Source organism: Helicoverpa zea, chromosome 13, assembly GCF_022581195.2.
Source record: "Helicoverpa zea isolate HzStark_Cry1AcR chromosome 13, ilHelZeax1.1, whole genome shotgun sequence".
Classification (NCBI taxonomy): domain Eukaryota; kingdom Metazoa; phylum Arthropoda; class Insecta; order Lepidoptera; family Noctuidae; genus Helicoverpa; species Helicoverpa zea.
In genome coordinates this window covers 3618685-3634724 of record NC_061464.1, presented here as the reverse complement: position 1 = coordinate 3634724, position 16040 = coordinate 3618685, and the positions used below count along the sequence as shown (strand labels likewise).

Here is a 16040-nt window from a genome sequence, read left to right as displayed (position 1 = left end):
TATTCTTAAGAGCTGCTCAATAGACTTAAAACTTCGGCGAAGTAATTTGACGAAAACTACTGTTTAAAAAAACATGCTATTCGATATAGCAAAGAATTTTTGTGGTCATGTATGCTATCATGATGACCTCCTCGCTGCTTATCGGCCACGGTTGTTGTCATGTAAATCGATTAGACAGCTGCGCAGCACATATTATAGTGCACGAGCATTTGCGCAGACACAGGTGCACTCACTATTCCTTCACTCTCATAACCCGATGGGACGGCAATCCCACACGAACGGGAGTAGGTATACTATATTAATTTTCGGGAACAGATAAAAAAACCATATTAGATAACTTTCACAAAGCACATTTATTGTGTACAAAACAAGCACAAAGGCCACAATACGAAGAGGCAAGCACAGCTGGCCGCAGCTGTAGCTTTCGGCGGTGCCTCCTCACGGAAGCTCGGCAATGGATCCGCCTCCAACAAGGGTGCTGCTGTAGCGGATTGCGCTAAAGCCACGTGTATTGCACGGACCTACAAAAGGAATAAGAATAGGTATTTGCTAATAGAATTAGGTATTTGCTATTGATATTATTATTCATCATCATCTCCCGGGCCTTTTCTCAACTATGTTGGGGTCGGCTTCAAATCTAACTGGATGCGGCTGAGTACCAGTGTTTTACAAGGAGCGACTGCCTATCTGACCTCCTCACCAAGTTACCCGGGCAGCCCAATACCCCTTAGTAAGACTGGATGTCAGACTTACTGGCTTCTGACTACCCGTAACGACTGTCAATGATGTTCAATGATTATAGAGTATGATATGAATCTTCAAAATACTAACGGTGTTAGGAGTCCGCGTCCGTTTGTTACTTCTAACTCTTATCGTAATGTCACTCGAAGTTTCGACCATTCCAACCATTCTCTTCAACGTTGTTGGCTGAAAATACCCAAAAAATACAGTTAGGTATCTTTTAAATAACATAATAAAATGACTCATCACACCAAACCACATACCTATGAAATCCCCGAAACTGATTAGTCACTCAAATCAAACAAAATCCTCTATTCTGAACTTTAAACTTTAGCCCATAAAGACCATAATTATTCTGCTTACCAAAGTTCTGGTGGTAGCAGCCATATCAGGCATCTTTTGGTACATTTTGAGAGGAGTGACGTCCTGAATTGAACCTTAATCTTTACCCTATAAAGACCATATTTGCCTGCTTACCAAAGTCCTGGTGGTGGCCGCCATATCAAGCATCTTCTTTTGGTGCGACGTGCTGAATTGAACCTTAAACTTTAGCCAATAAAGTCCATATTCGACTTACCAAAGTCCTGGTGGTTGCAGCATTATCAGGCAACTTCTTTTGGTACATATTGAGAGGGGTAACATGCTGAATGAACTCTTCCATTATAAACCGAGCCCTCGCTATGACGGGCTCTAAAGCTTTCATTTGTTTCGCTATGGATATCGGCTTGCTGATTGAAAGGTATTTGTTCACCTGTGTGGGTAATATTTTAGATATAGAATGGATATTCAGGCCAGAGTTTGTAGGTATCAATTTCTTCCACGACAGACTGGGTGGTAGGCAGATAAATAAGCGTTCATAGGAATACATATAGTATTTCGATAATACATAGGTGCATCGTTTTGCAATGTTTAGTTTTGTAGATAAAAGTAATAACATAGTAAGAGAGGTATGATTGTCAGAACTTATGGTTATCTACTGCCACGATGTGTGACTTCTTATCTATCCTTCTGAGGACTTTTATTAAATCCAACTACCTAGTCTTTACTACAATAGTTTGGCCTGGCTGCTTCGGCAGCATGATTGCATGGAAAGTTAGTTACTCATCTGTCAACTAGCAATCCTGCTGAGCTTCTATTAGCAACCTTAGAAAATAAGACACAATATGTTCAATAGTTTTTGAACTTTCACGAACTGATAGACAGACAGACGGAGTACTAATTTCATAGTAGATATATTGTGTAGCTTAACTTACCCTATTAACAGGACACCATCCAAACTTCTTCGTAGTGACAGGATCCGTGACGGTCATCCATGTCATCGCCAGTATCCTTGGAAAGGTCGTGTGAGGTTCCCCCATCATCACGTTAGGAGTCTTGACCAGGGATTCCAAGTCTGGTTCAGCGTCCAACATGGAAGTTTCTACCAGCAGCTTTGTACGAACTAAGGCTTGGATTAGATCTGTTACTATCGTGCCTTCATCGCCTTCTAGATTCCTGAAGAGGGCAGAGATTGTAGAGTTCGCGTTGCTTAACTTTCTGAAGTCTGTACATTTGACGCCTTGTGCATTTGGCCATATAGGTACCTATTGTCAATAAGCTTTGCTTGTATGAAGATGACTATGGACTTCATAGTAGTCAAATTTTTTTTGAACAACACACTACTGCGCATCATCATCATCTCCCGAGCCTTTTCCCAATCATGTTGGGGTCGGCTTCCAGTCTAACCGGATTCAGCTGAGTACCAGTGCTTTACAAGGAGCGACTGCCCTATCTGACCTCCTCAACCCAGTTACCCGGGCAACCCGATACCCTTTGGTTAGACTGGTGTCAGACTTACTGGCTTCTGACTACCCGTAACGACTGCCAAGGATGTTCAATGACAGCCGGGACCTACAGTTTAACGTGCCATCCGAAACACAGTCCATGGTGTCTAAGATATACTTAGAAAGTACATACAAACTTAGAAAAGTTGCATTGGTACTTGCCTGACCTGGGATCGAACCCGCGCCCTCATACTTGAGAGGTCGGTCCTTTACCCACTAGGCCACCACGACTTTTTTTTTACTACTGCGCATGCGTGTGTCAAATGGCTAACGTCAGAAATGCAAAGTTAAATGGGGCGAACTGTAAGTATGTAGGTGCTGATAAAATAAGAAACTATAGCTGTATTGTATTTCATCACTACTCGGATACCGAATCTTTTAGTTCTGATACAAATGTAGTGGTTAATGCTAATTTCTTCCCTGTATCAGAAGAAGCCTGTACTGCGCAGTGACACAATAAAAAGGCTGATTTCGTACTTACTTCAGAAGTTCCAACATCAGTCGAGCAACCTTCCCCGAAGCCGGTCGTGCATAAGAAATACAATCAATGGAGAGGCTCCTAGGGGCTGGAGAGGGCTCCGTCTCAAATGCTGCAGCCAGTTCTCTCTGCCTCAAATCTTCGGCTGCCAACCAGTCCAGGGTCAGAGCTGATCTGTACGCGGCTATCCCGGACAATGTGGTCTTTGAGACATTTTGAGGATTGTAGTAATAATCTTCGGCGTTGCACTGGGAGTTAAGGACGTGGTGATTAATTGCAGCTTGTATGGGGAGCTCGTGGATAAGTAGCTAAGAAGTAAGTTGATCGGTCATAAGGTCAAGAAACGCTTGGTGCAGTCGGTGGATCTGTGATCATTTTGTGACGAGTTCTTCCGTGTTTCAGGTGTAAAGTAATGGGACCCAGCTGTTATTTGAACGTCTTTAACAGTCATTAGGTATGAGTAGTCAGAAGTCTGACAACCAGTCTTACTAGATGTTTTGGTTTGCTCGGGCAACTAGGTTGAGGAGAATAAAAAAATATTTGTGCCATATAATAAATGTAGGTATGACGAACATAAATTATTACATTTTTAATATAACTTTACTGCGATCTATTAAAGAGAAATATTTAATTAAGTATTTGAGTCGATAACAGGCAAGCTGGGTGAATCAATGTTGTTGTACATGACTGGAAATAGCTATCACAACATGACGCAATAAATAAATTATCCTGCAGGCTTTTTAACTTGTTTTTTTTTTTTTTTTTAAGTAAGTATATTTAAATTAACATTCGACGACCTCGATGGCGTAATGGTCATCATGCCGGACTGCCGAACTTGAGGTTCGGATTCGTTTCCCGGTTCGGTCGACATTTGTGTGATGAGGATGCTTGTTGGCCGTGGTCTGGGTGTTACAAGGTGTATTTATAAATATGTATTTATGTTGTTTATCAGTTGTATTAGCACCCATAACACAAGTTAATTAATAACTTACCATAGGGCTAACCGACCGTGTGAAATGGTGTCCCGATATTATTATTATAACATCATCATCAACCTTTTTATCGTCCCACTGCTGGGCACAGCCCTCCTCTCACATAGAGAACTCATTACTTATTTATTTATTTATTTAATACTTCTTGCACATATAGTACAATGGCGGACATAACGCCTAAGGCGTTCTCTACCAGTCTACCTTTGGGTGGCGGAGAGAAAGTGTTGGTAGGTGCAAACAAAACCGAAAAACTAGTATGAGACATAAACCTACATATATTAAAATACACAAATAAGTTAATAATAATATATATGTGTATATATAACTATATAAATATGTACACTACATACAATACTAATAACATATCAAGAAAATTAATTTGAAACTGACTGTTTATGTTCCTGCCAATTTCCCAAGATAGTGGTCACGAACTTTGAGTTTGAAGGTGTGACGGCTATTTACCATCCTGATCTCCAGAGGTAACTCATTCCAGAGAAGAATAGATTTAACAAAGAAGGAAGAGTGTATGATATCAGAACGATGTGTAGGACATTGTAGAAGGCGATTTTTGAAAGAGCGTAAATTTTTGTCATGATGTGAGCCAAGATATTTGAAATGAGAAGTTAAATAAGAAGGTGCAGTAGGTAGGTAGGTAGGTAGGTATTTACAGAATACAAAAAGAAAATATATAAAAACACAAATCAAAACACAAAAGATGTTACGTAAAAATAACAGGAACATTTTCGGAAACTTTTTCAATTCTCTCTCCCTTATAAAAGTCGAATGACTGTTTAAATGAGTTTAGAAAATATTTTTTGTTAGGTACTTACCTGCGTTAAAAATAATAAAAATGACAGTATTTTTATGTGATATATTAATATGGATTGTTACAAATAAATCAAATATGTACTTAAATTATCATAAAGGCGATATGTGAATTAATAATTATTTGCTTTAAGATTTTGCTAAAATTTTATAAGTACCTAGCTAACTATGGACATACATACCTATAATGATGCTGGTAAAATCACGAGAAACCGCAAGGCTGTACCCACTAATATAATAAAGTTTAAACAAAAGGCTCCAAAACTCGGACCGATTAGTAAAATTCTTTCACGGTTGAGGAGCTAAACCAAGTGACATAGGCTATATTTTTACTAATTACGGGCGTCGTTCCAATGAGACACGGGCAGAACCGCGGGAAAACGGCTAGTATTGCATGAACTAATAGGTGTAAAACCCAAATTCAATATAGCAATAATTAACTGTATTCTCCGCCAGTCTTATTATTGCTTCAATAAATTATTATCAGTAACTTATACATATTATATGCTACGGCACAATTTGATAGCTCGGTCACATTGTAACGGGGATTCCCCTGAATTAAGACTACAAATAAATGCTCCAATCATTGTGGTTTTTGGGAACATTATTAAGAGTAAATGAACAATTGTGTTGTATTTATGAGGAAATCATTAATTTTCTAGCCTACAAACCTGTAGATGTTTATGGATACAAAATTAAAATAAATCTAAATTTTATGGTCCCATAAAAAGCGCAATGAAACAGGGGTGCGTTTGAAAATATTGACAATATCCATTAATACAAACACAGGTGTTCGGAACCACATAAAGAATTTATTGTTCGGCTTTACGTACGTATCGGAAAATGTTTTTTAATAGACGACCACCTAAAAGATTACCTAATATTAAACATGAAAGGTACTCTTACAATTCACACATAAAGTTAAAACTATCATTGAACATCTTTCGCAGTCTTTACGGGTAGTCAGAAGCCAGCAAGTCCGACAACCTAGGGGTATTGGGTTACCCGGCTAACTAGGTTGAGGAGGTCAGATAGGCAGTCGCTCTTTGTAAAACACTGGTAGGTACTCAGCTGCATCTGGTTAGACTCTCAATTCAGTTACCCGGGCAACACAATACCCCTAGATAAGATTGGTTGTCAGACTTACTTGCTTCTGACTCCTCGGAACGACTGCAACGATGTTTAAATGACAGCCGGGACTTAAAGTTCACCGTGTCTTCCGAAACACGGATTACGACTTAATAAAGATGAGCAGATGGCCGATGGGGTCGAAAACTGCTGGAGTGGAGACCACGGACTAGCAAGCGCAGCGTAGGACGTCCACCAACAAGGTGGACAGACGACCTTATAAAGGTCGCCGGAAGACGCTGGATGCAGTTCGCCTCCAACAGGTATCTGTTGAGATCTAAGGGGGAGGCCTATGTTCAGCAGTGGACGTCCTATGGCTGAGATGATGATGATGAAAGAGGATTAAGAGGACAATCAGTACTAAAACATCATTGCATTTTGAGGCACCCTATAAACTTGGAGTACGATAAAGTATTCAACCCTTTTCGCCCCATTAGGCAACCGACATGATATAGTGACAATAAAAGCGAACCTCACTTGAAATTTTATAACGGGATCAGTTTATCGTGCGGAAAATTAAACTGTTGCGGCTAAGCTTTGCGAACTATTATGAGCTTGTAGAGAAAATCGTGGGCTCAGAGTATGAAACCACCATTATGAAAACCCATGGCTATATAGGTAGGACACGTTGCGTGAAGGCTGCTTATATTCGGTAGGGATTATTATATACAACTGTAAGGTAATCTATACTAATATTATGAAGCTGAAGAGTTTGTTTACTTGAACGCGCTAATCTCAGGAACTGCTAGTCCGATTTGAAAAATCCTTTCAGTATTAGATAGCCCATTTATCGAGGAAGGCTATAGGCTACTTTTTATCCGGGTTCGTGCAGAGGTTCCCATGGGATGCGGGTGAAACCGCTGGCAGAAGCTAGTGTAAAGTAAAGCTGGCCTGTTGTACATGGCGTTACTATTCAGAATCCTTACAAAAATAGCGGCAACGGCAGGCCCACTTTTTATGTTATTACATGATGACAATAAATATATATTGCAGTGGATATATTATTTTCACTTTATACAAACTATACCTATGGTACATAATTGTACAGAGCCAAATCTTTAACACCTACTGTAACATTATGTAACAAAAATAAACAGGTACATATGTAAAATATGAAACCGTCCTTCTACGCTGCAAAATGTAATAGAACTCTGGTAATAAAAATACCAAAAACTTACCGCAGCCCAAAAAAATATAAAGGGTATCATAAATGTAATCATTTCACCACATTTCACTGTAATTTAAAAATAAAAAAATGTTATAAAATGTTCTGAAATTACTATACATTTTGTCAAGTAAGATGATTGTCAAATTGAAACCAGAATCTATGTTCTGAAATGGTTCTGAAATAATTTCTTGCGTTCTGTTCAGAAATGAGTTGTTTTCCTTTTATGGTGTGTTTATATCTCTTGGGTAAACTCAAAATCTCTGCTAATATTTATAATAGAGAAGAATCATTTTTTGTTTGTTTGTTTAGGGCTCCGTCAGAAACTACTGAATCAATTTGAAAAATTCTTTCACCGTTAAGAAGCTACGCTATCCCTGAGTAACAAAAGCTATATTTTATGCCAGTTTGAGCATTAGTTTCCACGGGATGCAAGTGAAACCGCGGGAAAACGACTATTATTTTATGCGTATCGAAAAACTCATTCTAATGTCTCATGCTAAGAATAGATAATAAAACAACAACATACTAAAAAAAGTTTATTTTGTAGGCACAATAATAATTAGATTAAAAATATAATTATATCAAACGCATAGAAAAGAAAATACTCTATCAATATTGAAAATTCTAATTGTCAGTGTTTCAAATAGACATAATTTTATAATAATCAAGTATTGTTTGTAAAGCATACCTAATATAAAAATATAAAAGTTACTATAATAATATTAAATTTATAGCATAACATCGCGTTATCTTATTAAAGGTATATACTTACGCTATTCCAGTGCTACTATATTCTTTCGGATTATAAACTACAAAAACAGCGATCTTAGAGCAATAGACATAAAAACTAGAAAATTATTAGCAATAAATAAGGCACACCAACAGAAAGCAGACGTACAGAGGCTTTACTTACCAATAGCACAAGGAGGGAGAGGACTTTTAAATGTCGAATATATGTACAAAACACAAATACTTAAATATAAACAATACCTCAATACAAATAGGGACCATCTCAATAAAACAATAACGAAACACGATAAAAATAGGGTTAAATACTCAATAATAAAAGAAGCAGAAGAAATAGAAACACAGATACACTTAACACAAGGAAACCAACACACAGACAAAGAAATCAAAGATGCAATAATTAAACAACAAAATACAGTGTGGCGAAGTAAGCAATTACACGGACAGTTTCCCAAAAAAGTACTAGATCAAGCTAATATAGACACAGAACTTTCGTTTAAATGGATTAAAAAACAACAACTTCCACCAACTATAGAGTCATCCATTTTTGCAATACAGGATCAAGCCGTTATGACCAAACAACACCAGCGCGTTATACTGAAGGAACCAGTAGACGGAAAATGCCGCCTTTGCGTCACTAAAGACGAAACTACGCAGCATATTATATCTGGTTGCGGAAAATTAGCGGGGACCTACTATGTCCGACGACATAATAATCTTGTCCAATACGTCTACTGGTGTCTTGCTAAAAACATAAAATAGAAGTTGCAAACCTCTGGTGGAAGGAAACACTAGTGCAACCACAAGTAAAAGAAAACGAAACAGCCAAAATCATGTGGGAAATGCCCGTTCAAACCGATGTCACTGTTACACACAATAGACCAGACCTTATATACACAGACAAACTAGTAACAAAACATATTTAATAGATATTACCGTACCGTCAGATTACAACATAGGAGCCAAAGAAATAGAAAAACTAAGTAAATACCAAGATAGTAGTAGGCGTGACGGGCATCGTTGCAAAAAGCATTAAAAAGTACATAGACCAATTAGACGCTTCAATTAACATTCATATACTCCAAAAACAAGCAGCCATACATTCATCAATCATACTCAACAAAGTATTAGGAGATACAGTATTCGTACGAACAGTAGTAGAACAACACTCACACACTGACACACAAACACCAAATACTCAGAACACGCATCCATCACCAAGCACGCAAGCGGGACCAGCCATCCAGGAACAGAACACATAGCAATCATCTAACACCGAACATTCGTCATCATCACAACCTAGAAGAGGGAGAAGAAGGATAAGAACAACACAAACAAACACATCAACTACATAATACATATACACTATATAATAAATAATACATACAAAATACTTAATAACAGACTAGGGGGGACATAGATATCTTTTTTTCCGGGGCTGCGGAACGGGATACCTATTAAACCGACATAAAGTCGAGAAGGTCAAACCTACAACATGAATTAATTAAATGCGTACTTAAAATAATTATTATGACACATTTTCAGTCTTAAACGGTAAGTACTTATTTATTGTTATTAAGAGTTTAACAATATACACAATTTTCAACCGTAAGGCACGGTATCTGGTAGTATGGTATGTCTCTGAGCGATAAACTCAAAAACTACCAGATTCATGAGGAAAAAGTATATTTTATTATGTCGGTTCTTTGCCAGTTCGAAAAGTAAATTGGATACAATTTCATGTATTATAAAAAACTTGGCGACCTATAAAAGTGTAAAACGAACAAACTCTAAGATTCTTTCATAATATTAATATAGTATTGGTAAAGATTTGATTGTTTGTCGGTTTAATCACACCTCATTAGTGTAGATAAAACTTGAACTACAAGATTTGATGTGATAATGTTTAATTCAAATTTTACTTTTTACCAAACAATGAATTTACTATACTGGGGAGATGATGTGGCAGGAGTTCCATCAAAGCGTTTATATTTTCATTATTTGAACTGGACTCTACTACGGCTTCCGCAGCCTCTCTAATCGGTTTACAGACATCTTTTTTAATCTTATCGTGTATTTTCTTCCCCAATTCAGTGCTCGTGCACAAGTCAGTAACAGTTCGTGAAATGTCTTCTAATTTTTCAGAATTTATTGTCTCAATCAGGTTGTCGCTATCCACATTGTGAATGCAGTGCATCACGTTATCCGTTAGCTCTTTCCAGCTAGGGTTCGCGGCTCCGGCCACGAAGGCACTGGTCTTAATGATGCTTACAACGCCATCTGCATTATCCTTCGTTACATACTGGCGAGCACCTTTCAATAAAAGATTGGTGACATTTACCAACCCTTCATTTATTGCCATATTTAATGAAGTTTCCGTATTACCAACAAGTTCAGCTCTCTGTTCTGGTTTTAAAACTAATTTAAACAAAATTTTGTCACTTTCTTCGTTAGAAGCCAAATCCGCTAAGTCAGGGTCATGTTTCAATTTGTACTCGAAAGCGTTTCTAACTCCGGGAGGACATAACAAGATTATTCCGTTAACAAGAAAATTCCACATCGACTCGAATGAAACATGTTGCATTTCACCTCGAACCATTTTTTTTAGCATATCTCCGGCAAATTCAGAAATAAAGTATTCGGCGAATAATAAGTTGTAGAATCTTGGTACACCATCGACGATACAGTCTATCAAATGAGACTTCATTTCACCGGATTCAATCTTCCGTATTATAGTTTTCACTTCTTGCACTTCTGCCTCTGTGAGTAGTTGTGAAATATCGCTCTCCTTGCATATTGCGTACAAAGCTAATTTTTTGTGTGATTCAAAAAAATCCTCTCGTACTTTGTTTTGTTCCTGTTCAAGATTTTCGTCATTTATTTGCGTAATTTCACAAATGTGTTTCAGATTTCGTTTCATGAACGTATCGTATGTTGCAATGGTATTCAAATACAGTTGTGACTTACTTGTGATTTCTTCTTTTTTAATTGAAAGTTCAAACTTATCTTTTATGTTTACTTGAAAATAATTAGCGGCTATATACAAATGTAAAGGTGTTCCTGTTAATCCCAAAGACTCCATTTCGTCTGGATTTCGAAAGAACCGATCTAGGGACGTGTAAGAATTAAGTCTCCATTTCTTCTTTAATTTTTCACGAAGATATCTTGGTGATATGTTATTGATTTCGTTTTTAAAGTATTCCGCTGCTGACATGTATATTATGTGTAGTGGTATACTTAATAAATGAACCATAGGTCGCTCTTCAGGGAACGCTTCGCTTTCTTTATTGAAAGTTTTTGCGATAAAATTGAAAAATGAACTGACATTGTTAATCTGCTGATGGTTGAGTTTTTCAAGCTGTAGGTTCGTTTTCCAAAATCTATTCAGAAAGCTGTCTTTCTGAGTTGTTGATAACCTATCGAGTTTGTAAGGGGTTCCTAATATTTTTTTTAGTAAGTGAATACTGTAGTTATTACTCGCAACCCACATTTGTTTATTTGCGTGTTTAAGTGCTTTAAATAATTGGATCCCCTCTCTTCTGTGTGATAGGTAAATCTCATCGTATCCATCAAATACAAATATGACTTGACCATTATTATAGCAGTGAATAAAGCACTCTAACTCAAAAGGAATATCTTGAATAGCTAGATGGTCGCGATTGATTGCAACCCTTTCGTCAGTAAGTTCAGTAAAATCAATTTTATTCAATGAATCTGTTGATTTAAGTGCTGCTCTACATAGGAATCTCATAACATTTGTTATGTTTATACCTTTATCGGGCCACCCTTCAAATTCATTGCCATGGACTGACAAGTTTATACGAACAATCCATGGTTGAGGATCTTGTTTCTTTGTTTCTAGTGAAAGGTGAGTTAGAAGGATAGATTTGCCATTACAAGGCAAAGAGGTAATTAAAACAACTTTATCTTCAATGTCATGGAAAGTGTTTACTTCAAATTCATCGTCATCTTTGTTTAAAATTCGATTAATGTAATAGTCTTTAATTTCATCATACTTTTGTGTCTCTAGTGAATGTCCAATTTCTATTTTGTTTTTATTGAGTATTTTCCATAAAATATTGGCACGTACCAGCGATTTACAAGTATCGTCTATTAATGTATTTAAAGGCACTTCTTCGCCTTGATAACAAACATTGAATTCAGTCAAGATTTTATTTTGTGAAGTAGGGTGCAACGAATCTAAATCGATGTTTTCATCATTATACTTTAGGTAGTCAAGGTTTTTGAACTTTTCTTCTTGTAGCGGTTTTTCTGTGATTACTATAATGTTTCCGTTACAAATATCAATCATTTTCTCAAGAGTTTCTTGGACCTGATCGTTTAACGGTCTTTCACAAATGATTACCAAAGTAACAGTTTTAATGTCTCTTAGTTCCTCTATTAATTTACAGTAATCTATGTCAGGAAGTATGTGCACATATTCTAAATTCAAAAAAGTGTACTTTGTTTCAAACTTATTCATTTGCATTAATTTTGTTGCACTTAAAATAATTGCTTCAGAGACTATATTAATGACTTTCTTGTTTTCAATCATATTTTTGATGTCCATAGAATTTACTACATTGTCATCAAATTTGATATCCAATATTTTGAGTGTTCTTATGAACATAATGTTAAGTACAGTAAGAACTGGACTATCAATAATATCTCTTTTAGCTTCATCAAAAATTTTATCCGTTTTGGTTAAGTAACGAGCTTGTGTTTGTGATTTCCACCATTTTTGTATCTCGTCGTGAAATCTTAGAAAAATGGCATCGGAATGAACTCTGAAAAGGAATTGGTTTTCACTTTTGTTAATGTTATGATGATAATCAATTTCCTTCTTTAGTATTTTCTCTACTGTTTCTTCTTTAGCTTGGTTTGTGTAAAACCACAATTTATTCAGAAAATCTTTAGCTAATACCTCGTCAATTTTCATGGGCTCGAAAGTTGTTCGTGGGAAATTGGTCATTTTGACTTTTATATTATAATTAGCTAAATCTTCTTGCGTTAATTTCTTTATTTCGTTCAACATGTACTTTGAGTTATTACCAAGTAATTTTTCATTTGTATTAAATGAAAAAGTTTGGCTTTGTGCATCAAACTCCAGTAGATTTCCCACAGTACCACCAATTCCCTTAGTATTTAAATGATTAAGTTCAAGTATTTTCTTGGGACCAACATTATGATTACTTATGTTAATTACTATTGGATCTGAAGTAGTTTTATTGTGATTTTTGATTCCTTCATTTTCTAAGCCTTTCTTCTTTTCTTTAATCAGTTCATAAAACTTGTTAGCAAGAAATTCCAGTCTTTCTTTAGGTATTTGTCCATTCTTTAAATTAGATGGAAAGTCAGAATTCCCAAAAGTATAGGGCAGTTGAAATTTAAGTTTCGTTAGTTTTTCTTTACCAGTTATATTTACAGCATCATTAACTATTGCTTGTGTTGTTTGAATTTTTTGTAAAGTATGATTGATCTCGCGAATTTCCTCCGATTTATATTTTTTTCGATTTATTTTATCTATATCGAGGCAAAGTTTGTTATTTTTATCATCGAGATAAATGACTTCACCTATAAGTGCACTTATAGCTTGACTCGTTGGATTCTTTACAATTTCCATGATTTTCTCTTTAATTTCATCTTTTGTGAGTTTTGTTTTTTTAGTTTGCTTGAACACAATTTCTTTGAAAAGGGTTTGTTTTAAAATAATTAGGAAATTATCGTCACTATCAAAAAAATCTTCTCTAAATGTTCCCACAAAATTATCCGAATCTTTAATTGTAAGCTTAATAACCTGTCGAGCAAGAGCCGGATGGTATATTTGAATTAAATCGTTAGTCATAACTTCTTTGGTTTTATCTGATAAAATGAAGGTCAAGAACACCCTCCCAAGAACCTTCATGCGTTCCTGTTGCATGAAATTGGTTAAAAACATTACGTCACTATCTTCATATTCAAATTGAAATACATCGTTATTAAAACATGATTGTTGCGTACTTTCAACTGTTGTCTGCAATGGAATTTCATCCTCGTCTCCAATTTCCTTAGTGAATATAAAATCATGCATTTTTTTACAGATACGCTCGTTGCCCTTGCGCTTTCTATCAAAACTTTCTTTAAGAGGAGTATACAAAATGAAATAGCAATCAATTTGATCAAACTCACCTTCGAACATGGGATCATAGGTTTTAGTTTTCGTTAAAAACTTTTGCCTAATTTTTAAGAAACTGTCAAAGTATTTCACCAAACAGAACTGTCCTGAGGTACTTCTAACACTAGTTACGGTAAGTTTTGCTTTGTCAACGTCTTCTCTATGTTTGGCTTGAGTGAAACACAAGACATGTTTCGTCTTGCCATCCTCTTGCATCTTGAATCTGAAGCAAACATCGTCGAGGTCTCCGATATCCCTGATGTTGGCTGCTAAATAACATTCTTCAATAACTTTGTCGTGTAGTGCTCGATGGAGTACTAAACTCAACAGCTTTGTTTCGTAGAACTGTCCACTCACGCCTGAAGTGCCTGCTCGCTTCGGGTAAGTGATTTCAGCTGGAGTGGCGCAGCTATTTTGCCGCGTCAATGAACAGCTTTTCTTTAACTGTATTTGAAGTTTTTTGGAATTCTTTTCTTCGGAACTGTGCTTGTCATACTCAATTAAAATGTTGTATATTTGTTTGCTTATGGGCGTATCTTTTTCTTTTGCGATATGTACTGGTGTTTTTGGTATATTGTCTGTATTATACAATATTAAAGCACCTTTCTTTATAAGGTAATCCACGACGTCCTTTTCATCTCTTTGAGCTGCAATGTGTAAGATAGTGTTGCTCTTGTCATTCGCATCGCGGTAGTTGATGTCAGCACCATTGTTCAAAACAGTCTCGAGGTTCTCAATTTTCTCAGCACATGGTTTATCTTGGCGCGCATATATGAACATGAACGCATTATTTATTAGTGGATCATTGTTCTCCATTTTGTTTCTTCGAATACTTAGTTTTATCACGGCTATCTGTTATTTACATGTTATCTAGTGCACTCTCACTCACTTTGTCGCGATTTATAAAACACCGGTTCGAATTGCGCCGGGCACCGGCGCGCGCGCTGTCAATGACTTTAGCAATACTATCGGGCGGATTCGCAGTGATACCACACTCGTATTTAAAATAAATTCTTATCTCGCTACTTGTATTAAACACAGTAGTGTTATTTTCGAATTTAAAATTAATAAGATTGGTTTTTCCTCATCCCGTGTGGTATTTGGTTGTTGTAGAGCCAAACAAGCCAATCAGAGTACTAATATAAATATTTAATGTACTTATATTATGTTAAATAATGCTTTCTATGTCAGATGATTTTGTTGCTCTGGAACCTTGAGAAATTCGAGCACCTGTTGGGCATAATAATAATTCGATGTAAAATGTTTTTCATTGTGCTGCAAATTATTGGACAATTTCATTTGGAGGCGTTTTACATTAATATTACTATAATTAGAAATGTACCTTGAAGTATTATGCTCATTATTTTTTACTAAAAATATATTTAAAAAATACCTTTCGTGGTACACAGTTTTAATAATATTTACCACAAAACAGTCGTTATTTTTCTGGCAACTCAGAGTCCTTGATAGGTCTTAAAATAACTTGCGAATGTGTGTGTATACGCCAATTTTTTACTTTGTTATCAGCTGTCTGGGCTTCGTTTTTGGAACAATTTATGACAAAGAGAACAGTGCAAAACTGATTAATAATGTTTTGTAGTATGTGTAAACATGGAGGAGAAATATAGCCATTTAAGAGTTCTGGGAAGAGATAATTATGGTTCATCCTTCTTCACAAAATATTCTCGACCGATTTAGGTCAGAATCAAAATAAACAAAGGAACAAAGTTACACACGTATGAGTTTCTTAACGAGTTTTTCTGTTCCCTTCAGTTTCGTCCACGTCATAGGAGAAACATTTCTTGCAATTGGATTGAAAAAAGTAGCCTATGTCCTTTTTGAGGCTCTGGACTATCTGTTTCTGTACCATTTTTTTTTTCAATGGGTACAGTTGTTTTCACGTGAAAGACAGACAAAGTTACTTTCGCATTATGATATTAGTAGAAGGATCAGATCATAAGGTTCGATAGCAACCCAAACTTTT

The 16040-nt window shown here is 36.2% G+C and overlaps 1 protein-coding gene across 1 annotated transcript; it reads right to left on the bottom strand.

The window, feature by feature from the left end:
* Positions 1-334: 334 nt before the first annotated feature.
* LOC124636030 lies at positions 335-14872 on the bottom strand. Its single transcript, XM_047171987.1, has 6 exons — positions 14189-14872; positions 3046-3350; positions 1995-2235; positions 1319-1492; positions 832-927; positions 335-521 (listed from the first exon to the last, which is right to left on the bottom strand). Exons 1-6 carry the CDS (start codon positions 14870-14872, stop codon positions 354-356), a joined length of 1668 nt encoding a protein of 555 aa, XP_047027943.1. The 3' UTR covers positions 335-353.
* Between the last annotated feature and the right edge of the window lie 1168 nt (positions 14873-16040).

Excerpts from the sequence above, each read along its gene's own strand:
- LOC124636030 (XM_047171987.1), bottom strand. The coding sequence starts at position 14,872 with ATGGAGAACAATGATCCACTAATAAATAATGCGTTCATGTTCATATAT. Across the intron at positions 3,351-14,188 it reads TTGACAAAGCAAAACTTACC|CTACTTATCCACGAGCTCCC; the intron begins GTAACTAGTGTT and ends CTTACTTCTTAG. Across the intron at positions 928-1,318 it reads CTGCAACCACCAGGACTTTG|CCAACAACGTTGAAGAGAAT; the intron begins GTAAGTCGAATA and ends GGGTATTTTCAG.